At 47.6% G+C, this 24,767-nt stretch overlaps 1 protein-coding gene across 1 annotated transcript in view; it reads right to left on the bottom strand.

Moving 5' to 3' along the window:
* SGPL1 (sphingosine-1-phosphate lyase 1) overlaps positions 1–24,767 on the bottom strand; it is a 74,894-nt gene that overhangs the window by 48,473 nt on the left and 1,654 nt on the right. The window contains exon 2 of the mRNA XM_019444438.2: positions 9,379–9,440. Within this exon, the coding sequence (XP_019299983.2) occupies positions 9,379–9,440 (62 nt within the window). The remainder of the gene's footprint in view (positions 1–9,378; positions 9,441–24,767) is intronic.

Below are 24,767 nucleotides of genomic sequence, written 5' to 3'. Positions count from 1 at the left end.
GCCTGGAATGTGCTTCGGATTCTGTGACTCCCTCTCTCTCTCTGCCCCTCCCCTGCTCATGCTCTGTCTCGGCATCTCAAAAAATAAACGTTAAAAAATTAAAAAAAAAAAAATACTGCTATATAAGGGCATGGCTGAATCTCACAGATTCAGCAAAAAGGATACTCAGAAAATAACGTGAACTGTATGTTTCCATTTATGCAAAGTTCAAAAATCAGCAAAACTAACCTACAGTGAGAAGAAAGATAACCTTTGGTGGGTACCAAATGCGAGGGAACTTGTTGGGATGCTGGCCATTCTTTGTACCTGGGCAGCGAGTACAGCATACTCATATGCAAATATAACTGACCTGTACCATTAAGATTTGTGCCCTTTACTGTAAGATATACCTCAAAAAAAAGAACCTCTTTTTTTTTATGTTTTTTTAAGTTGACTTATTTTGAGACAGGGAAAGAGAGAGTGCACGAATGGGGGAGGAGCAGAGACAGAGGGAGAAAGAAAATTCTAAGCAGGCTCCGTGCTGTCAGTGCATAGCCCAACACGGAGCTTGAACTCAAGAACTGAGAGATCACGACCTGAGGCGAGATCAAGAGTCGGGCGCTTAACCCACTGAGCCACCCAGGCACCCGAAAACTCTACTTCTTTTGTAATTATTTTTTTTAATGTTTCTTTATTTTTGAGAGAGAGAGACATCGCATGAGCCGAGGAAGGGCAGAGACAGGAGACACAGAATCCGAAGCAGGCTCCAGGCTCTGAGCTGTCAGCACAGAGCCTGATGGGGGACTTGAACCCACGAACTGTGAGATCATGACCTGAGCCAAAGTTGGACGCTTAACTGATTGAGCCACTCAGGCACCCCTCTACTTCATTTTTAAATTCAAAAGTGATTTATGGGAAAGCAAGCTGGTGTACTCTGGAAAACAGTATGGAGGTTCCTCAAAAAACTAAAAATAGAACTACCCTATGACCCAGCAATTGCACTACTAGGCATTTATCCAAGGGACACAGGTGTGCTGTTTCGAAGGGACACATGCATCCCCATGTTTACAGCAGCACTATCAACAACAGCCAAAGTATGGAAAGAGCCCAAATGTCCATCGATGGATGAATGGATAAAGAAGATATGGTGTACATATATACAATGGAGTATTACTCGGCAATCAAAAAGAATGAAATCTTGCCATCTGCAACTACATGGATGGAACTGGAGGGTATTATGCTAAGTGAAATTAGTCAGAGAAAGACAAGTATCATAGGACTTCACTCATAGGAGGACTTTACGAGATACAACAGATGAACATAAGGGAAGGAAGGCAAAAATAATATAAAAAGAGGGGGGGACAAAACAGAAGAGACTCTTAAATATGGAGAAAAAACTGAGGGTTACTGGAGGGGGTATGGGGGGGGATGGGCTAAATGGGTAAGGGGCATTAAGGAATCTACTCCTGAAATCATTGTTGCACAATATGCTATTTGGATGTAAATTAAAAAAAAACAAAACAAAATAAAATAAAATAAAATAAAATAAAATAAAATAAAATAAAATAAAATAAAATAAAATAAAATAAATGTGATTTATCCACTTCATGGGATAATAGGACATATAAATAACAATGTGCCATAAAAATGGACTAGGAGGAAGACTGTTCCACAGTTTCTGCCTATGCAACAGGCAAGCCATTCCTTCAAACACTTACAATCTGCCCATTACATGACAAAAAGCTCACACAGCTGTATTATATGAACTCAAAAAAGCACTGTCAGATAAAAAGCACAACCTCCTGGGTAAGATATAACAATTTTAAATCTGTATGCACCTGGTAACAAAATCTCAAAACACATACAGCAAAATCTAATAGAACTACAAGGAGAAACAAATAATTGATAAAGCATAAGGCTGGAAGAGGCCCGCACAAAACAGGAGCTCCAAAGAGTTAACAGACCTTGAAAAGGACACTCACCCTCACTAGTAATTAGGGGAATTCACCTGGAAATCAATTAGACTTCACCCCTACTGGACTGGCAAAAAGTAAAAAAGCCTTGTAAATACCAGGTTTCCCAAGCTGTGTAGGAACAAGAACTCTCATATACTGTTGCTAGAAGTATAAACTGTTGCAGCTTCTTCTGAAAAGTCTGCCATTATCTAGCGAAGTCATAATGCAGCAGTTCCACCAGGAGGACTAAATCCCAGAAAAACTTGCAATTCTGACCCCCTGTCACATACCAGAAAGTTCCTAACGGTAATGTTCAAAAAAGCCTCAAACTGGAAGCCACCCAAGTGCCCATCATGGAACGGATAATCTGTGACAGTCATACGATGAAATATTATGCAACAGTGGGAATCAAGGACCTAAAACCAATAAACTGCACGGACCAACATGGATGAGTCTCACAAACACCGAGCAACATGGGAAAACCACAAAAAATACATATAAATCAATTTACAGCAAGTGAAAAAGCAAACAAAACTGAACTTAGGGAACGTATACATGGGGGTAACACTTTTTTTCTTTTTTTTTTTCCTTTAACACAGCAAGAGAATAATTATTCCCAAAATCAGGATAGTTCTCCCTAGAGGGAAGGAAAGGAGATGTCATCAGGGATTGGAGGTAAATGTTCTAAATGTTTATTTATTTTTGAGGGAGAAAGAGAGTGAGCATGAGTGGGGGAGGGTCAGAGAGAGAGAGGGACAGAGGATCGGAAGCGGGCTATGCACCGACAGCACAGAGCCCGGTGAAGGGCTCAAACTCACTAACCGTGAGATCATGACCTGGGCTGAAGTCGGACGCTTAACCGACTGAGCCACCCAGGCGCCCCAAATGTTCTATTTTCTAGCCTGGGGGATAGATGTTATGACTGTTTTTATTAAAACGTAGCGATGTGCTTTATACAGTCTTGTGTATGTATGCTAAGTTCCACGTGAAAACACCTTCAACCTAAAAGCAGGGCAAGCCCTTCTTCCTGCCCTTCCTCTTCCTACCTGAGAAAACATGAACCTGACAGCTCAAGCTCAGCACGGCTATCCTGGACCAGGAGGGGACACACCATGTGCGGGGGAACCTCCTCAAAGACCTAGGAATGGCCACGTCAGCCATGAATTGTCTACTCTGGGTTCCTCTTACTTTAGAGAAGTCTTTTTCTACCTTTTAAAAATCGCCATGACTTTAGTTTTTCTCTCATAAGCAGCCAAACCTAACCGGAATGGATGTGTTCAGTGATCTGGACAAATGAAAACCTTTCTGACAATTCAAGCTGTCCAACAATGGCAAGAGCTCCCTGAGAAAGCATCCCACACCCACCCCTGGCAGGGCACTGGGGGAAGGATTTCCACAGAGCAAAGGGAAGCTGGACTGCAGGATTTCTAAAGGCCCTTGAGGCAATTAAGATTCTGAGGCTACCTCTGGAAAAAAGCAGCTCTGGCCTTGCCAAAGCCGTGGCGACACTTTGCCTCTGAATCTATCCTTCTGTTATCGGCGAGAACATTCCTTCTCTAGAACATTCCATCTCCTATCCATTTTACCAGACTCTGCTAACAAGCTGTCTTCTCACTTGTGCCTTTCAAAACTAACTTGACCTCAACTTTAGCACACTGGCTATCCTCCCTTGGTTCCTCCACACCCTCAGCCCAACCTTCCACCTCTATGTGCCTCAACGGGCTGCCCTCCATGAAGTAAATCACCCAGGCTCCCTTTCCGGTTGGGTTTGGCCAGCGAAAGGCTCCAGCATGAGATCAGAGGGTGGGAAAATTTTGACAGAGTCTGAGGTATTTATTCCCCTGGATTCCCTTCCTGCAGGGCTACCGGCTGGCAGTGGCAGAAATCCTATGGGTCACTCTCGCCTACAGCTAACCTCTCAAGGTTCCAGAAACTACTGCACCTTTGCCCCTTCAAGCCTAACAATGCTAACGGCTCTTGGCCTCGAGGTGTTTCGCCAACCCCTACTGGTCTTCCTCGACTCTGCCCAGTTTGTAAATAGTCCTCTCATCTCCTCAGTCCCACTACTGGAGGCTCCCAGGAGATAATCGATATATCCAACCGATGACTCAGCCTGTACTACTCTATCTTCCCAGATGCCTCGTATTTCCTCTTACCCCACAGCATGGTTTTTCTCCCAGTAGTTCTGTTCTGCATGTTTCCTGATTCACTATAAATCAATTCCCATAGAAAATTCTTAATCCCACGATGACGGCCAATTGTGCCACCAATGTATGCAAACTATGTAACAGGACATTGGGCAAAGCCTAGTTAAGAAGGCAAACGTTACTAAAAGTTCCTGACACCCAGACAGCAAAGCCAAGCCAAAAACTGGGATCTGAGGTTTTTCTATTTATAACCCCTCCTTCCTTTAGACCAACAGCTGGAAAAATTATCAAACTTGCCGTTAAAGTTTTACTTTACTAATAAGGCTGGAACAATGCCAAATACAGTACTTATCTTATGAGGGCCATTCAAATTGTCAACAAAATTTTAAAGGTCCTACCAGTCCCAATGAATTTTCCCCCTTTCTTCGAGACAATCCTACAAATAAGACACCAGATTCAAATACTACAAATGAGCTTTTAGCGTCGATTTTTTGGTTTATTGCTCAAATCCTATCAGACATTCAGAAAGAAAGCATGCCTGGAAAAGATTCAAGGCTCAAAGATAAAGCTCTAAGGTCTAGAAACATTCCATCTGAACCCAAAACACAAAATGGAGACAGGCTTACTGTTTCCAAATCAAGAGAGTGCTGCAGAAATGTTGCAAAGGAAAACATTTCTTACAATTTTACTGTGTTATGGAAGATTATGCTGTATATTGTCCAATATACATATCCCAAAGCAGGACTTCATCCATGGGCAAAACAACCCTAAGTAACACTGTAAAAGGCCCATTAAACTCTAAGACAAGACTCAGTCCCCTACCTGTATGAATGCAAGGACTACCCAGATGCCATTACCTATGGTAAGGAACCCTAGACCAGGGTTTCTCAACCCAAGCACTACGGACATTTTAGGCCAGATAATTCTTGAGAGTGGACGACTGTGTGCATAGTAGGGCCTTTAGTTGCATCCCTGACCACTAGCACCCAAGTATGACAACCAAGAATGTCTCCAGACATTGCCAAATGTTTCGAGGTGGAGGGGGGGGGGGGGGGGGGGGAGGGGCAAAATCACACTTATGTGAGAACCTTGGCCCTAGATAAACTATCTCAAACTCGACCCAGCACTGTCATGGTGCATACGATTCACCGCACCATTCACAAGAGAAAAGCCACCTAAGGAGAAGACTTGGCTTCATAAAGTATTCTTTCCCTAGCACTAGGAAGGAGGAGAACTTGGATGAAAAGAATGGTTGCCAACGTGGAGAAAAATTCCTAAAAAAATTTCTGGACTTGACATTCTTCTGAAGGCATCGCAAGGGTCCGATGGATACTCTCACCCCTCTTACTCTCTGTGAGACACAGGTGGAAAGTATTACAGGCCGTGACGTGCGGTAAGTAAGCAAGTGGAAGAAGGCAGGCAAACCACCTTATCAAAAGAGGACAAAATTAAGGGCAAGAAAGCGCTGAGGGCTGTTAGCCCAAGCTCTGTAGTCTGGAATACAAGGTCTGTCACGGACAGACCCCAGTTCATCTTCATGCTTTGGGTTCACAGTATCCTGTCCACACAATAGTTTCCAACCCTACCAAACCCAACGCCCTCTCTTTATAACAAATATGTGGTATGCCCCTTTATGATTCTGAAATGAAATTCAAAGACTGCAGCATTACACTTATATGAATATAACTCTTAAGTTTGCAATATAGTGCCCTAACTGCAAGGTGAGAGAAAATAAACAAGACCTGTATAAAAAAATATGTAGGGGTGCCTGGGTGGTTCAGATGATTGAGCATCTGACTTCGGCTCCGGTCATGATCTCACGGTTCATGAGTTTGAGCCCTGTGTCAGGCTCTGTGCTGACAGCTCGGAACCTGGAGCCTGCTTCAGATTCTGTATCTCCCTCTCTCTCTGCCCCTCCCTCGCTCGCACTCTCTCTCTCTCTCAAAAATAAACATTTAAAAACATTTTTTTAAAAATATGGATTTTCAGACAAGATCGTACTAGAAAACAAAAGCACCCCACACACTCGCTTCCAAAGTGCTCCCTTAGAGGGCACAGCTATCCTACTCAGCCTGCCCCAGTCCCAGTCCACACAAACCCCCTCCCATCAGTCACAAAGCTCACCAACCTCTTCTGTCCCTTATGGGGAACGTGGCCCAGAGACAGCATTGCAAAGCAGAAAAGGAGGGATTAGAAGTAAGACTTAAGTGTGGTTAAAACTTCATCACTGTGGTACCCTCTCTAAGCCTAGTTTTCCATCTACAAAAGGAGGATGCCAGCATACTTTTCCACGGGTTATTGTGAAAATTAAATAAATATGTAGAGTATCTATTTCTGCACCTAACATGTAATACCTGTTCAATAAATATTAACTATCAGACTTCTGTTATTCCTGGATCCACCGTGTACCATCTCCTAGCTTATGTCCATCTTATTTCCCCAGCAGAAAGGAGGGATGACTAGACATCATTTATCAGAGATGCTCAAAAAAGGATTCATATACAACGTAAGTAAGAAGTTGCATCATATGGCCTCCAAGATTACTTCTAATTCTGAGGTTCTAAGGTTCTACAATACGCTGCCCTGCATGCAGGCTATTTTTTATTAACTAGGGTCCTTTCTTCCCAGTTAAAGGGCCCAGAACAAGTCTCCTGCTTCATACAAAGTAACTAAAGAACACAGATAATGATGGTTTAATGCCCCCATTGAACACCGGGCCCTGGCCATTGATTCTTTAGCACAGCACAGGCAAAGAAAGACAGACAGACAGACAGAAAGAAAGAAAGAAAGAGAGAGAGAGAGAGAGAAAGAGAGAGAGAGAAAGCAAGAAAGCAAGAAAGCAAGAAAGCAAGAAAGCAAGAAAGCAAGAAAGCAAGAAAGCAAGAAAGAAAGAAAGAAAGAAAGAAAGAAAGAAAGAAAAAGAAAAGTAGGAAGGGGCGCCTGGGTGGCTCGGTTGGTTAAGCGTCCGACTTCAGCTCAGGTCATGATCTCGCGGTCTGTGAGTTCGGGCCCCGGGTCAGGCTCTGTGCTGACTGCTCAGAGCCTGGAGCCTGTTTCAGATTCTGTGTCTCCCTCTCTCTCTGCCCCTCCCCTGTTCATGCTCTGTCTCTCTCTGTCTCAAAAATAAATAAACGTTAAAAAAAAATTTTTTTTTAAATAAAAAATTAAAAAAAAAAAAAGTAGGAATAACAACTTTTCCAGAGAAAGCACCTCAAGGAACAAGTGCCATATCTTTAGAGCATGAGGATTCTTGAGGGCCAGTCATTATCCGTGTGAATTTAATTCTCTACACCAACAAGCAAATCAACACCCTAAATATTCTAGATCATCAAATGAGAAAATGAAAAGTAGTGGTGATTGCTACAGAAATGTTTCAAAACAAAACTGATTCCAAAGTTAACATTCTGAATAAAAGCACTGCTACAGAGAGCCCACGGGCCTTAGAAGTAATAAGCACATCTCTGGGCACGAGGGTATATCCTACTCACACACAGAAATCCTAATTTACATAAAAATGCTGATCTGTAAGAGGAAAAGCAAATTGTCAATAGTTACAAATCATTCTGCATTAACCCTGTAAGGTACTAACGGTAGTTATTTCCGAGTAGTGGAATTATTGGGGGTTGCTTCCTTTTACTTATTTACAGCTCCTAATTTTCCTAACATATGGCTCTTGCACTAAGAATTTAAAATCACATAAGGCTATTTATTATCCACTGACAATCCATGACATCTGAGGCAAGAAACTATTTTAGGGGAACTCTTCACCAGGATCTGTGGATAAACCAAGTATTTACCTGTCTTTAAAATCATCCTTGCCCTCTGCCTCACACCTGAACTAATCACAACTTAGTTTCCCTCTTTACCCTTCCCACAGACCTTATAGGTTTTGCCACTACAGAAAGTCAGCACCGGGTACAAAAAACACCCTCACTACTCACTTTTGCCAAGTTCCCAGTGATGGCTACCAATTCTCTGCGATAGTGAGATTAAAAAAAAAAAAAAGGGAAAGGAATGGTTTTTAAATCAATGCTTTTGCACAAAGAGACCTCAGACTCAGAGAAATAGCTTATTAAAAATAAAATGCTTGGGGCGCATGGGTGGCTCAGGCAGTTGGCCGACCGACTTCAGCTCAGGTCATGATCTCATGGTCTGTGGGTTTGAGCCCCGCGTGGGCTCTGTGCTGACAGCTCGGAGCCTGGAGCCTGCTTCAGATTCTGTGTCTCCCTCTCTCTCTGCCCCTTCCCCACTCATGCTCTCTGTCTCTCTCTCTCTCCCAAAAATGAATAAATGTAAAACAACTAAAAAAAAAAACTTTAAAAAAAAATGAAACGCTCTTTTTCTATATAGCTACTGAAAAACCATAGGCTCCCTGCAATTCTCACAATAAAGAGCCTCTATGGAATCATAAAGGTCCCAAGAATAAAACTTCATTTTGGTAAACATGCATTTGGCAATGCTATTCTCCCTGCTCAGTTATTTAAAAACAAAAAACAAAACAAAACAAAAAAAAAAGGCACAGAAAATCTCAAGAGGGAAAAATAGCTTCTACCAAAGCAGGCATATTTCTCAGTCCAACAAAATAACTCAAATTCAAACCAGTTTAACTCAACAAGCATTTGTTAAGCACTTACTATACACAGAGCACCATGACAGGCTGTTTATTCCTCTTTTTTTTTTTTAATTTTTTTTTAACGTTTTTATTTATTTTTGAGACAGGGAGAGACAGAGCATGAACAGGGGAGGGTCAGAGAGAGGGAGACACAGAATCTGAAACAGGCTCCAGGCTCTGAGCTGTCAGCACAGAGCCCGACGCGGGGCTCCAACTCACGGACCGTGAGATCATGACCTGAGCCGAAGTCGGCCGCTTAACCGACTGACCCACCCAGGTGCCCCTGTTTATTCCTCTTTAAACAAGTAAGACAGGATATCTGCTTTCTGAGGAATCATAACTCTAGTCTGGGAGACACACGCTTATAAACGAATATACGGCAGACCCAAACAAAATTAAATACAAGTTTTAATACTGCTCCGGTAGTACGGGAAGGGAGAGATTAAAATAAGTTGCAAGAATTCTGTAAAAGATTCTTCGCATTCATTAAATACAAATATATTCATATGTTTAGTTCAGTCACTTACCCATCTCAAACATTAAACCCAAAATAAAGGTAGCAGGAAGGCTCAGCTACGAAAAGCAAGCATCAGAAGTGAGAGTTACACACTCAGATCCTCTGGACTAAAAATAAAACTTAAGGGACAAGCGCCTTATGACAAAGGGGATGTTTGGGAAAGCTCACCAACATCAGAAGGTCCGTACTCGGCATCTTCCTCTTCCAGCTGTCCTCACGGAGCCTCCCCTCTGCAAAAGGGAACCAGGTTTGTTTACTTCCAAAGCTTTAAACTGTCGCGTCTGCCCGCCCAGAGTCGCTAGAGCAGTCAAGAAATGGTTCTCTCCCTCCTTTGAGAGCTCAGATTTCACTCCCAGATAGGACACTCCACCCCCAGCACCCGGGCCAGCGAATGAGAACCCTGCTGGCACCGGCCTTCCCTCCCACAGCTGAGCAAACGAATCCAGGCCCAGCCTCCCACGAAGCAAGCCCCCCAGGTAGACACCCCGGGGAAACGCCCAGCCCGCCGCCAACCGGAGCCCGGGGCCCAGCCCACAAACGCAGCGGGGCGAAGAGTCGGACGGGCGCCGCGGGCAGCCCGTCCCAGCGTCCAGCCTCCTGGCCTCGTCCGCGACCCCATCCCTCCCACCCCGGAGCCCTTCCTCTCTTCGCAAGGAGCCGCGGATCCGGGCTGCCCCACGTCCGCTCCTACCTCCGCGGGACTGGGGTTTCGGAGCCCGCTCCCTATCGGCCCCGGCGCTCTCCCGCACCCACTCACGGGCCCCCCGCGCCCAGGCTCAGCGCGCGCCCGCGGGCATCCGCCAGCCCCTCGCTCTGCCCGACCCTCCCTCCTCCCCCGCGCTGCCCGGCCCTGCCCTGCCCAGCCCACCCGGGAGCCCTCGGCCCCAGCTCGACCGTCCCTTTTCCGGAGCCGCAACGGCCCCCCTGCACTCCTTTGCCCGGAGTCCGCCTCCCCGCTCCTCCCCTCAGCCTCTCCCTCTCGCCGGCCCGGCTCCTCCTCACCACGCGACAGACTCGCAGGGCGGCGGAGCGCGGGCTCCCCCTGCAGCCGCTGCCGCCGAGATTGGAGGTCCCACCGCCGGCGGCCCCGCCCCTCCCCGCCCGGAAATGGCTCCCCAGCCCCGGCGTGCGCGGCGCCGGCGTCGGGCGCGCGCACGGCCCGGCCCGGGCCAGAGGCCCGCCTCCCCTCCGGGCCCCCCCGCCCCGCGCGCCGCCTGCTGGCCAGACAGAGGCCAGCACCAGGGCCCTGGGCGGGGGAGGTGCGACCCGCTGGAGGCAGAGGGTCCGCCACTTCTCCTTAAGGCTAGACGTTGGTTATAAAAACGAACTTCCTGGTCACATTTGGTCATTTGGAGGCCCTGGAGAGTCAGCCTGCCGAGCACTGTACAGGTTGATCCAAGGCAACCACCCAAGATGGGTCTCTAGAGAGACCTTTGGGATTTTAATAGGTGACTCAGAGATTTGCCCCTTCTCCCTTCATTTCCAGGTGAAATAGCTAAGTCTCAAACACATTTTGCATGACTTACCCACGACACTAATACAGCAGAATCAAAGGCACCACAGCGACATGTAACTGATAGCGATCAGCACACGGTATTTTTCTGCAACCGATTTTTAGAACGACCCCTAGGCGGAATCTTGGAATTTTAACAAAGATGACACCAATCGAGGGTACCCAATTCCATCCCCTTGCAAATGTCTTCCTGACGCTAACTTAGGGTGGCATCACCGCCATCGTTACTCCTCCAGTGCTCTCAAGGATGAAATCCCTAGGCTGACTTCGGCTCAGGTCATGATCTCGCGGTCTGTGAGTTCGAGTCCCGCGTGGGGCTCTGTGCTGGCAGCTCAGAGCCTGGAGCCTGTGTCTCCTCCCTCTCTCTGTCCCTCCCCCATTCATGCTCTGTCTCTCTCTGTCTCAAAAATAAATAAACGTTAAAAAAAAAAAAAAAAAAAGGATGAAATCCCTTATCGCCCGGCCCTTCTCTGCACACCCCCTCAGCATTTCCCAAACTCCCAGCCAGAATGGTGAAGCCTCTGAAAGAGTCAAGCAGGTTATCCCTGGGCTTCCTTGCCCTCAGCCCCACCCCATCAGAAGTCCGAGATACGTCTGCCTCTCAGAGCTCCTGCATCAGGCTCTGACACCCCCAGACCCTTACCGCTCTTGCTGCCGTCTCCCAGCAGACTCGCATTCTCAGCGTCGGAGGGTCAGAAAAATGTCCTGGGACCTCCAGCCGATGCCTACTCATCAAGAGTTACTTTGGGATTCCAGGCACGTTCTCCCCACACCCCCACTTCCACCCCTGTGTTTTATTTCTTCTTCACATCCCAGGATCTGCTCTCCCTGGTCTCTTTCTTAGCTGCCACCTCTCATCCTTTACTCTAAAATCTCTGTGCCAGCTGACTGGAGGACAGGGTCCATCTCTGGTTCCTCCCCACACCTCTGTGGTGCGACTTCACTGCTCCTCACGCATCGTGAACGGTCTGTTCATTCTTCCCAGATGAACCAACCAATTCGGCCTCATTGACTAATCCTTATTGTTGTGGACTAAATGTTTGCTTCCCCCCCCCCAAAATTCGTATGTTGAAGCCCTAACCCCCAATGTGGTGGTGAGGCTTCTGGGAAGTCATTGGGTTTAGATGAGATCATGAGGGCAGAGCCCCGGCAATGGGATTAGTGTCCTTCCAAGAAAAGGAAGAGACACCAGAGCTCTCTCGCTCTCCAATCACATACAAAGAGGAGGTCACTTGAGCACATGATGCCATGGCAGCAGTTTGCAAGCCAGAAAGAGGCTCCTCACCCAAAACTGAATCTGCCAGCACCTTTATCTTGCATTGTGTTATAACAGCCCGAGCTGAGTAAGAAACTTATTTTGCCAAGAACTATGATAGGCACCTTCACATCCGGGGCCCTGTTTGTGTCCTAACTTGCCCAGATCAGGTGACTCTCATCATCTCCCAACTTGTAAACGAGGGTGCAAAGGCTCAGAGAAGGTAAGTGATCACTCAGAAGACACACAGAAGCATGGGGTAGAGTTGGATGGCAAGTTAAAACCCCGGATTTTGTAGGGAGAAATGAAAATATGCTGGTTGATTTATTAAGCTCAAAGAATGTTAGAGGGAGAGGAACCTTCCCCTATTTGCCAGCACAACCCCATAGTATATGTATGAAGAAACCAAGGACCAGAAAGGAACTTGACTCTTGGAAGTTCCTTGCAGAGCACAGAAGTTGTATCTGTGTGTGTGTGTGTGTGTGTGTGTGTGTGTGTGTGTGTGTGTGTGTGAGAGAGAGAGAGAGAGAGAGAGAGAGAGAGAGAGACAGAGAGAGAGAGACTTCAGGCCCCCTGCTCCTCTACCCCACACTCCCCTTAACTATACAATAACATCAGGGATTACAAGAGAAACATCAAGTAGAAAGCTGCCAAAGATAAAAGATGCATGGGGATTAAGGGAGATAATTTCAGCTTTCACAGGGGAATCACATTATACCAAAATGGAACAAAATCCCCACTGCCTATCGACCTCACATGTCCTAGCTATACTGATGGGCCCTTGGGAGAAAGCAAGAGGAGTGAGAACAAAGAAGATACAAATAAAAGAGGGAATTACAGTGCCGAGGGAAGAGGGATAGGAAAAAAGAAGAGGGGGCTCAAGAAGGGACACAGGCAGTTTTGCTTCCCCTCTGCCCCCATCAGACACTCCCACAGTAGGGGCTTCGCTAGGAGAGGCTTCGCTGGCTGGTGGGAGACAGAGGTGGGGTGACTTCCACACCCAGAGTGTGGTTTCCCAAGGAGCACCACTGGCATCACCTGGAAGCTTGCTAGAAATGCTGGATCTTGGAACCCCACTCCAGAAGACTGAATCCGAGGGTACGTTTAAACAAGACCCCCTGGTGATAGACATGCACCAGAAAGTTTGAGAAGTACTTCCCAGGATGCCCTGCTTGCAGAGAAAGCATGGTGTTTTTATTAAGACCATATGTTTGGGATGGTTTAAGGGGGGTGGTGAATATTTAGAGGGGTGAGGAAGAGAACTAATGCTCCCCACATTGGCCTTTGGTGGCGTCATGGTGCCTTCCAGGGTAACAAACACTTGGGAGGGACTGGGAATACCTAGGGGGAACCAGGTGAGGGACTGAAATTCATGCTGATGACAGAGGGCTTGGGGTGCCAGGGGGCAGAGTGAGAAGGAATATGGTCTGGGATTTTTTTTTCCCTACGCGGCTTCTTTCAAAACAATTCTTGCCAGCAAATCTGGTGCTGCTTAAAATGACAGCTATCCATGGCCAAGTTAGTGACAGCCTTCCCCCCATCCATGAGGACACATGCCCCACTCTAAAACGCAGGAACATGCTACCCATGACTCCATTCCTGTCCCTGACACCTCCCCTCCCAACTGGGGACCTTCTGTGGAAGCTCACCTCAAGACAGGGCTGTGGGCAGATGTCCTCGTAGCTTCTGAACCCCTCCTGGAAAGGAAGGGCCCACAGGAAAGCCCCCCGCAGGACCTCTGTTCATGGAGTCTAAAATGCCCTCCCCAAGGAGAGGTGGGAAACTAGGCAACAGCAGCAGATTGGGGTGACACAACGGAACCAGCCAACACAAACAGAAGTGGCCTTGAGAAGAAGGAGGGCTAAGGGCCAGCCAGACATGGGAGCACCTGAGGCCGGGAGCATGTGCCCAGAGGCTGCCGCTTTGGGATAGACTGCAAGGTGCAGTGGGCCACTGAGGTACATGTCCCAGGTGCCAAAAGTCAGAGCGGCCGAGCCCTGAGAAACAAGAGTCATTTCCCAAGGAAGCCCGCTTTTCCTGAGGAAGCCACCCATTGCCGTCTAGGCTGTGTGATCACTCCTAGCAAAGCATCAAAACCAGAGTGACTGCTTATCAGAAAGCAAACAAATACAAACTTCCTGGGGCAGAAGGAAACCAGCTGGGGCTGTGCTGACAAAATGGCTTTGAAGGCAGGCAGAGCGGCTTCCACCCAGAGATTACTACTTGGCCTCAGACAACTCAGTCTGCTGGGCTGAGCCTGGGCTTCCTCGGCTGTCAAACAAGGGTTAATAGCATCTACCCCAGGGCTGTGGTGGTACCTTGGGAGGGGAACATGTGTACCCAACACAGGCCCAGACCCACAAGAGGGACCCAAGAACATCAGTTTAATCTGAACCACACATGTCTAGGATGAGCTCAGTTGAGATCCAAATCTGGGCTCTGTGACTGGCTAAACCAAGCCCAGCCCCCTCACCGTGTTACTGTTGGCCCCTCTTCCTTCCCCACCGGCACCCCATCCTCATGGTTGGTCAGTCTTTCTAAAGTTCCCCTTGCCCCATATGGGCACCCTAGGCCTTATCAAGTCTTGTCCAAGAGCCTCAGATCTATTTGTTCCTACAGGTTTTGTTCTTGGCAGACCAGTACGTCTCAAATCAACCAGACCTCACACTCTCTGGTTATGGGGGTTACAAAATATATTTGTTATAATCAGGGGGTGTACCGACCTATGCATATAATTCTCTCGCAAAGCAGTACAGTGACCTAATTTTAAAAGTGAAAGCCAGGTCATGAAATCGTACATGAAGTTGGCAGATACGTGGACTTACAATGGATAAGCAGGTTTTTAAGAGAAAACAGTAATTATTTGAATATTGTCGTGTTTCCTTTGTTGACATTTGAAAGAAAAAAAGGGGGCTAAATCAGGATCCTTGTAGAACTACCTACAATCATTGTGACCTGGAAAGCTGCAAATGCACACCAGTACGGAGGTGTTGTCTCAGGGACTCAAATACTATGTTAGTAGCCCTGCCATGGGTGATGTGATTTTCCAAAATGGTGGATTAGGAGTTGTAAAGTTTCAGGCAAGGTAGGACAACTCACATGCAACTTTCCACATGGTGGCTGCACTTCAGGAAGCATGTATAATAAAATCATGGGGGGTTTTTTGGGGGGGGAGGGAGAGAGAGCATGTGAGAGAGAGAGAGAGAGAGAGAGAGAGCATGCATGAGCAAGGGAGGGGCAGAGAAAGAGGAAGAGAGAGAATCCCAAGCAGGCTCCATGCTGTCAGAGTAGAACCCAACATGGGGCTCGATCTCACGAACCGTGAAATCATGACCTGAGGCGAAATCAAGAGTCGGACACTCAACTGACTGAGCCACCCAGGTGCCCCTAATAAAACCATGTTTTCAAAGAAATCTACTCCTCGCATGAAAGTGACATTGGGATTTTGGCTCATGTGACCATGACCTGGTTTTTTTTTTTTTTTGTTTTGTTTTTTTTTTTTTATTTATTTTTGGGACAGAGAGAGACAGAGCATGAACGGGGGAGGGGCAGAGAGAGAGGGAGACACAGAATCGGAAACAGGCTCCAGGCTCCGAGCCATCAGCCCAGAGCCTGACGCGGGGCTCGAACTCACAGACCGCGAGATCGTGACCTGGCTGAAGTCGGACGCTTAACCGACTGCGCCACCCAGGCGCCCCATGACCTGGTTTTTTACCTACATGAACATTCTGGCAAAATGTCAAAAAGATGTGCAGGACCCAGGGGCAATTCTTCACTGTGAGGGGCTGCCCTTGCAATGTCTGTATGGCAAGATCGCTATCCTCATCATGTGACAAGCAAAATTTTTAAATTTGCAGGATGCCCCCTTGGAAGCTGAGCCGACCCACTGAGACCTGCTACCGTGGACTGAGGCCAGGAATGCACTTGAGCACAAGCCTCATTTTATTATCTGCGGCTGAGTATCTGTCAAGCTAAAAGGGACTTGAGCACCGACCAGGCCCAGCCTCCCCAGGTAGCATTGCATGTCAGCATCTCCAAGAACCTTTTCCAAATCCACATGTCAGGGCTTTCCTGCAGACCCGGTGAATGGGGAGTGGGGCCCAGACATCTGTATTTTGAACACTCCCAGGTGAGAGGTGCCACGTTCTACCCATTCTCATCAGCTTCTATGCCTTGGTCCCACAGCTAGTGGAGACTGAACCTAGAATTCCTGGCATTTCAGCTCCAGGAGCCCAGGCTCTGGAAATGTAATGAAATGTATGGGTTCTTGTGCCAGCTTTGGGACTCGGGCGCTGTGTGGCCTTGGATGAACCGTTTACCCTCTCTGGGTCTCAATGTTCTCACCTCAAAATTGGGTACAGAGGGGAAGCTACAGTCCAACTCTGGCAGTCTAGAATTCTCTACGCCTCACTTTGGTTATACTTCCCAGAGGCCTCTGTGTGGGAACTCCACCTCTCTGTCCCCAGGTTCCCGGCAAGGGCCCTCCATCATGCAGTTACTTGGTTGGGGTGGGTGTCTGTCCCAGTCCTGAGCTCAGGGTGAGCAGTGTGGCCAGAATGCCCAAGGAGGCCAGGCCCCCTCCCCCTCTCCCAGCAGTGTTGACACAGATAGGGTGCAATGAAGAGGTCCAGGTAATACAAGTCCGGCGTAAACAGAGGACTAAGGGGGTAATTACAAGCGTTGGCCCGTGGTTACTCCTTTCCTGGCCCCACAGAACCAGCTCCCAGGCTGACTCACTCAGAGGAGCTCTGGATTTACACTGAGCTCAGGGTCAGCGGAGGAGGGGAGAACGTCCATCCCCACCAGCAAATAAAAACCTTGGGGGTTAGAAACAGAGTTAAAGTAATTTTCTCTAGTAGGTTTAAAAAAAAAAAAAAAACTTTATATTTGAGAGAGAGAGAAAGAGAGAGCACAAGCAGGGGCGGAGCAGAGAGGGAGGGAGACAGAGAATCCAAAGCAGGCTCCAGGTTCCAAGCTGTCGGCACAAAGTCCTACATGGGGCTCAAACTCACAAACCAAGAAATCATGACCTGAGCCGAAGTCGGATGCCTACCGACTGAGCCACCCAAGCGCCCCTCTCTAGCAGGCTTTTAAAAAACTAAGGGCAGTCATTCTCCATGCCCAGGGGGGTTGACCTGGCTGAGGGATCAAGGAGAGCTTGAGCTGAGTGCACAGGATGAACGGGAGTTAACCAGACAGAGAGGAAGAGACAGAGTGTTCTGGCCGAGGACACCGTATGTGCCAAGGCCCAGTGGCAGGGACAAAAAGGCCGGTGTGGCCAGAGAGACAAGAGGAAGAGGGAGGAGAGGGAGAGGCCCGGGGTGCAGGTCAGTAGGGACAGTTGTGTAGGGCAAGTGCACAGCCGCACCTTCAGGGACCCAAGCAGGTGAAGTGACTGCCTCTGGCTCATTCATTCACTCATTCATTCACTCAAATGCTAGGTGACAGTATCCTGGGCAGGGGATGTTTCACTGAACGAAACAAAGATCTCTTTCCTAGTATGACTTAGAGTCTAGTGGAAGGAGTCAGACAAATAAATGTAATAAGTAAACTACAACAGTTCGGTAGAAAGTGCCCAGGACGGAGCAAAGAAAATAAATAAATAAAATAAAAGCTGAGTGTGGGAAACCGAAACTGTGGGGCATGAGGCAGGGTGTCATGGGCGCCGCGGTTGTAAGCAGAATGGGAGAATAGGCCCAACGTTTCCATTTTTCAAGGTAAGTTATAAATCCAGAGTTTTTTGGTAAAATCTCTCAATGTTAAAATCGTGATGTCCTGGGAGCCTGCTAGAGTCAGCAGTTACTTTCTTCTCTTTGCTAGGACTCCTGTAGTGCCTTTAGCACCCAGAGAGACAGAGCCCAGTTACAGGGCCGGTCACTGCCCCAAAGAAGCCACATTCAGAGACTACCAGTGACGCCTTCAGCCTTGTGTGGAGAGCTCTTCCTGTTTTCTCAGGTGCCCAAGCGATTTCGAAGTCCCTGTCCCTTGGGGCAGACACGGAGGAGCTGGCCACAACCTGCTGCTCGCCCAAGTTCTGCCGGGAAGACTGTTGCTCCGGAGAAGCCGCCCTCCCTAGAGCAGAAAGGACGCGCGGTGCTGACACCCAAGCACACTCCTGACCCCTCTGGGCACTGGGGAGACAGATGCAACATACAGATCACTCTTTATTCTCCGCTAGCAACAGGAAACAGCATGAATTCCGGACAAAAGGGGCTCAAAAACGCTGAAGGACCATGTCGTTTTTTCTTGTTACAATTTCCATAATTCATCTTGTGACCATGATGTAACTTGCTGAATCACCCCGGTTTGTTAATTCCTGCTTTCCTCCCCCTGAGAGAGAGAGAGAGAGAGAGAGAGAGAGAGAGACAGAATCTGTAGTTGTATGGTGGTTGTCAAGAGATCTAAAAGCCCTTTATAAAGGGGAATGTGACCAAGGAACTCCCAGAACGTTGGGCAACTTATCCAAACGTCTTGAAGTTTTGTCTTTTAATTGAAATATACCCCATGGACACATAAGTCCACAAATCAAAGTCAAGCTTCATGAATCTTCAGGGAGTCAACAGCCATACTCAGCACCTCTACTAAGGAACAGGGCATTGCCAATTCAATTGTTTTTTATTTTTATTTAATTAATTAATTATTTATTTAATGTTTCTTTCTTTTTTTTTATGGGCAGATATACAATATTTATTGGTGGTAATATTCCAAGTTCAAAATATGGTAATTATATCCATATTAACCTACAAATTTAATGCAATTCTAAAAAAAAATTCCAGCATGTAATGTTAATTTATTTCTGAGACAGAGAGAGACAGAGCATGAGCAGAGGAGAGGCAGAGACAGAGGGAGACACAGCATCCGAAGCAGGCTCTAGGCTCTGAGCTGTCAGCCCAGAGCCCGACGCGGGGCTCGAACCCACAGACCGCGAGTCCACGACCTGAGCCGAAGTCAGCCGCTCAACCGACCCCGAGCCACCCAGGCGCCCCTCGATTGTTTTTTAAATGAAAGCAACTGAGGGGGCGCCTGGGTGGCTTGGTCGGTTAAGCGTCCAACTTCGGCTCAGGCCACGATCTCACGGTCCGTGAGTTCGAGCCCCGCGTCGGGCTCTGTGCTGACAGCTCAGAGCCTGGAGCCTGTTTCGGATTCTGTGTCTCCCTCTCCCTCTGCTCCTGCCCTGTTCATGCTCTGTCTCTCTCTGTCTCAAAAATAAACGTTAAAAAAAATTTTAAAAAAAAAAAAAAGAAAAAGAAAGCAACTGAGGCTGGGGGCAAATGTTCAGCCTCCTGTCTGAGGCCACAGGGCCCCGTAGGATGAAGCACTTTTATCTTTATCCAAATATCAGCAAGCAGACATTGAAGTCATTTTAATCAGGGGGCTGGTTGTATCACATTTGGGTCTTAAATCAGTCCCTCTGCACTCTGTGGAGAATGGTTAGCTGCAGGTACAAACGGACAGACTAGTTCCAAGGCTTCTGCGTTCATCTAGGCAAGGAGTAGAGCTGATCGGTTCCAGGGAAGGTCAAGGGTTGCTGGGGCCATAGCCCAGGCTATGTGGAAAGCACTTACCTGGTAAGTCTTCCATAAATGGCAGCCCATCGCAATAATCATCTATCAGTAGATGTACTGATCTATCTGTGAGGTTAGATTGTACCTGGAGAAGATGACCTTCTCTTCTAGAGAAGATGGGTGCTTGGACTGATGAGATCGTACTGGAGTAGGGTGGGCCCCTAAGCCAGTGTGACAGAGGTCTTTCGAAAGGGGGAGATTTGGACACAGACACGCACATAGGGAGAATGCCACGAAGAAGATGGAGACAGAGGTCGAGATGATGCTTTTCCGACCCAAAGAACACCAAAGATTGCCAGCAAACCACTAGCCGAGGGGAGAGGCATGGGCCAGATTCTTCCTCCCAGCACTCAGAAGGAACCAGTGCTGCTGACAGCTTGATCTCAGATCTCTAAGTCTCCAGAACTACGAGACAGGGTCTGTCATTCAAGCCACCCAGTTTCTGGTCCCGTGGTGCAGCAGCCCTAGCAAATTAATACACTGAGATTCCCAAACTCAACTCAAACTTCGGTGGGTTGACACAGGCAGCATGGGAAGGGCGGGGTGACCTATCCATTCCTAGGAACCTCATGTCCCCTCTGAGCCAAGTGTCAGAACAATGGTCGGAGACGGGGAGCCCCCACTAGCCCTCGGGTCCACTGCTGGCTGGTGGGCAAAAGCAGCCTGAAGCTAATCCTTGAGGCGACTGCTACATTTAGCCTTGGGGGCATACAGCAACACCTGCCACTTCCGAATGTCGCAGGAGGCGCTACAAAGGAAACCGCTCGCTCGGACATAGTTCAGATGCCCACTCTGACTGTCTACTCCTCGTGTATCTCAAGAATTGCAAAAATTTAAACTATGTCCATTGGCTGCCCTTCAAACATGTAAGTCAAGGCTACCTGGTTATTGCATCATGGTAGACCCAATTAAGCTCATTTCATTCGAATATTCTTACAAGTCTCTCCAGTACACAAATCATTCCAGTCCTTTGAAGCGAGTTGTTTATCGCTAATAAGCCTACTCTCCACCGGAGTTCGCCCCCTCCAGGGAAGCCTTACAAAGTTTCTAGCTGGGAACGGAAAGCCCTGAGGGGATTTCCCAGTGTTGTCTCAGGACACAACCTTACAACCATAAAAAACAAGTCTAAACCAAGGTCTCCCGGCAGAGAATCAATTACAGTATAGGCGCGAACAAGGGTCCGCCAAGGCTGCCGGGGCCGTAGCCCAGGCTGTGTGGAAAGCACCTGCCCAGTAAGTCTTCCATAAATGGCAGCCCATCGCAATAATCATCTGTCGATAGATGCACTGATCTGCGAGTTAGCTTACCTCTGGAGAAGATGACTTCAAAGGGAAGACACCATACAAAGTTCAGTCAACGGAATGCTTTTCTTGAACTTGGCCCACAAGGCCTCTTATGATCAGTCTCTGCCTCTCTTCACCGTCATCTCCCTCACTTCTACCCCACACTGAGACTTTATTTCCCAGACATCGAGTGCCCACATAGCTTATCATCCAACCCGGGACACTTTTGAGGCCGAGGACACACGAAGGTTTCTGGGACAACTGAACTGTTTGGCCCAATCTGGGCCTTCTGGTCTCATCAGCGGTGTGGAACTACTTAGAGTTCTTGCGACATGCCTCCGGCTCTCGTATCCCCAGACTTCTGCACACGCTCTCCTCTTCTCGGAACATCTCTCCTCCCTGCTCTACTGTCTATAACCCATCCCTCTGTGGAGCCTTCCCCAAGACCCCTAGGTGGGCTTGGGCTCTCCTTCCCTGTGTCTCCACTGTCCCCAGCACTTACCACATTCTATCTCCACTTCCCTGACTCCCCACAAGACCTGTAGCCTCCATTTTTTTTTTAAAGTTTATTTATTTTGAGAGAGAGACAGAGAGAGAGCGTGCACAAGTGGCACATGCATGAGCATGAGCAGGGGGAGGGCAGAGAGAGGGGGTGAGAGAGAATCTCAAGCAGGCTCTGTGCTGTCAGTGCGGGGCCAGATGCGGGGCTCAAACTCATGAACCGTGAGATCACGACCTGAGCTGAAATCGAGAGACGGACGCTTAATCGACTGAGCCTCCCAGGTGCCCCCAAGACCTATAACCTCTTGAAGACATCTTTGTACGCTCTAGTCCATTCCATGCTGTAAGTACTCAATAGGTATCTAGTCAATGATTTTATAATTAGCCTGGACAAGAGGTAGATGTGTCCACTAGCTTCATTTGTCTGGAGGGTTGTGATCACAAGGAAGACCTACGTTTGCTTTATGAGACCCTAAGGGAAGAACAAGAATACCAACTGGAAGCCTCATGGAAATATATTTCAGCTCAGTATTAAGAAGAGCTTTGCCGCCCAACAGGACTACACAAAATAAACAGGGAGCGTCGAGCAGTAGAGAGCTTTCTGTCACCAGAGCTGTTTTATTGACAAATTCTGGCACACATTTGGTAGGAATCTTGAGGCAAGGATTTGGGCATGTAGTGGGTGAATGGCCTAAATAACTACCTTATGCTCCATGATTCATCCATTCATTTATTCAACTAGTATTTACTGGGCACCAGGGATTGCACCAGGAACCCAGTGAATTCACACAGAACAAACACACCCGTGTAACCACCGTGCAGAGTGGCGGCCTATGCGAGCCGATGAACAAGGCAGATTTGGCCTCCGACCCGGCGGCGAAGAAATAGACGTAATTGAATGAGTTATTGGGTGTCAAAAGGGAGTGTGACGGGACAACTTGGGGTGGGAGTCAGAGAGACACTTAGCTCGCAAAAGGATGAATATAGGAAGCTTGTGTGGTTCCATGACCTTAGATGTCTCTAGAGGGCTCAGGCTTCTTTTCTCTTCTGTGATGCCTGCTCTTCCAGTTGGGTGACCTTCCTGAGCGCTGGCTTAGGCCAGTCTATACCTGTCAGCTCCAGAGCTGTGAGTCCTGCTCAGCTGACAGGTAACCAGGTAACTTTGATCATCCCAGGGGAACCATGTGTGGTCTTTAGTTACACCCCTTCTCTCCTCCCCTCTTCTCTAAAAGACCACCAGAAGGCTAGTCACACAGACTTGGAGACAACAGAGGCACAGGCAATGCCATGGCGGGTGTACCCCAAGAGCCTGGCCGACTCTCCGTTTTCAGGGCAGCCATCAAAGCACCCAGTGGTACTGGCCACAATCCAGAGCTCCACATACGAAACAGAAAAGACACAGCAGGTGAGCCAAGAGGCACGTGACCCCAGGACTTTCTCCCGCACTGATGGGGGACAGCACTAGGGTAACACAGCAGCTATTCATGAAATGTTCACATGATTTGGGTAAACAATAATCTAAAAAAAATACCATGCCCCAAGTCTTCACTATGGGCCAGGCACTGTGCTGAGTGATTATAGGCGCGTTATCTTATTTAGGGATTGAACGGCCCCATAAGGGGCAGAATTATTATGTTTACATTACAGAAGAGGAACCTGGGGTCTAGAGGTTGTCAAAACTTATCTGAGATCACATAGCCAGGAGATGGCAGGCCCAAGGGTCTCTGGAGCCTGTGTTTGTGGCCTCTGTTCTGTGGACCTTACGTGGCGATAAATGAAAGCCCAACAAGGCAGAAAGGGTCAAAATGAGCTCTCCTGTTTGAACTCCAGAAGTCAGTGAGTAAGCCCTCAGCAGGACGGGGATCCAAAACTGAGTTCAAGGCCTAGGCAACGTCAAAAGAAAAATAATGAACCAGAAAAAAATGTTTTCTTACTTATGTTACAAAGGGATAACTTCTAATATATAAATGCATATATTCATATGAGGACTAACAAACAGAAGAAGTGGATAAAAGATATGAACAGAAATCACACAAAAAAAGTATCCAAATAGCATTTAGGCATAGGAAAAGATACTCCATCTGACTAGAGAAAATGCAAATTGAAGCCGAACTAAGGCAGCATTCATCTCCTGCAAACTTGAAAAATGTGTGGGATGCAGCTATTGTGGCCTTAAATGTAGCATGGATTTGGAAAGAAGGAAACCGAAGGTCAATGACGTAAGTATCCCTATCAAGAAATTATGAAAGGAACACAAGGCCCAAAGAAAGGAACACAAGGCCCAAAGAAACTCCCTAAAAAATGGAGCTTTTTAAGGAAAAAAAACCTCACAAAAATAATAACCCTTGGCCGGATGAATCAAGGAAAAACAAAAGAGAAAGAAAGAGAGAATGAACAAATCCAGTCCAATATCAGGAATGAAAACGCAGGCCTCACCATACCTCCTGGAGACAATGCAAAGGTACGGCCTATGCTCCAAACTTGAAAATTTCTGGAGAAATTCCTCACAAAACACAATGGAAGCCAACACCAAAATGACAGAGATGTTAGAATGATCCGATGAAGATTTTATAGCAGCCATGATAAAAAATATTGTTTCAGTGAGCACTTAGAAACGCATTTACAATAAAGGGCGGTGGGGATAGAAAGCTGCAGCAAAGAAATAGAAGCTATAAAGAACAAAGTGGCAATTTTAGAAATTGTATAAACGTTTGTAGCACCTGTCACTAAGGACTTCTCTGATCATTAATGTCCTCATCTACGGGGCTAACTGAGATAACCCATCTGAAAGGATGAGCACAGGGCCTGGCACATAGCAAGTACTCTCTATAAAAGTTTATATTGCTCCTCTTATAACTGAGGCATCCAGGCAGGAGGGCTAAACTTCAAAGCATTTCCAGGCAGACAGACCTTCCTGTGTTGGATGCTCTAAAAAGAAGCCGACTAGAAGCAAGTTTGGTAACAACCTTACCGAACAGTGTATTCCCTGAGGTATTCTCTCCACGCCAGGCAGCTGCAATCTGCCTGCAGGCCTGGTGTTTGGTCCTGAAGAATACAATGGAAGGGGTGGAAGGGGAAGGGGGGCTTTAGATCCCCCAAGTGAGCTGGAAGCAGCAGGGAGGGGCTGGGCAGGAGGGAAGAAAGCTTTGTCTTTTTTTTCAAACACAGTATTGTTTATCGCAATAGTAGCCAGGATTCCCAGGAGGGTGGAAGAGGGGGCTTGCAGAATGGTTTCAAAGGGGTCCCCTCATTCCTGCAGAGACAGGCCCCGGAAAAGCCATACTTATAAGGAGACCATCGTGACCTATATGGATGGAGAAGCACGGGAGGCAAGGAACAGATCAGGGAGTACCCCACCAGTGGTCAGCACCCTCAGCTGGGAGGGGTAGAACTTTTGAAAGAGTCAGGTCTGTCTCTAGCTTTCCTCCTTCCTTTTTTCC

The sequence above is a fragment of the Panthera pardus genome, unplaced genomic scaffold (genome assembly GCF_024362965.1).
Source record: "Panthera pardus isolate Hobbes unplaced genomic scaffold, ASM2436296v1 HiC_scaffold_22, whole genome shotgun sequence".
Classification (NCBI taxonomy): domain Eukaryota; kingdom Metazoa; phylum Chordata; class Mammalia; order Carnivora; family Felidae; genus Panthera; species Panthera pardus.
The sequence above is the reverse complement of the archived record's forward strand: the minus strand, read 5'-3'. Positions and strand labels throughout refer to the sequence as shown.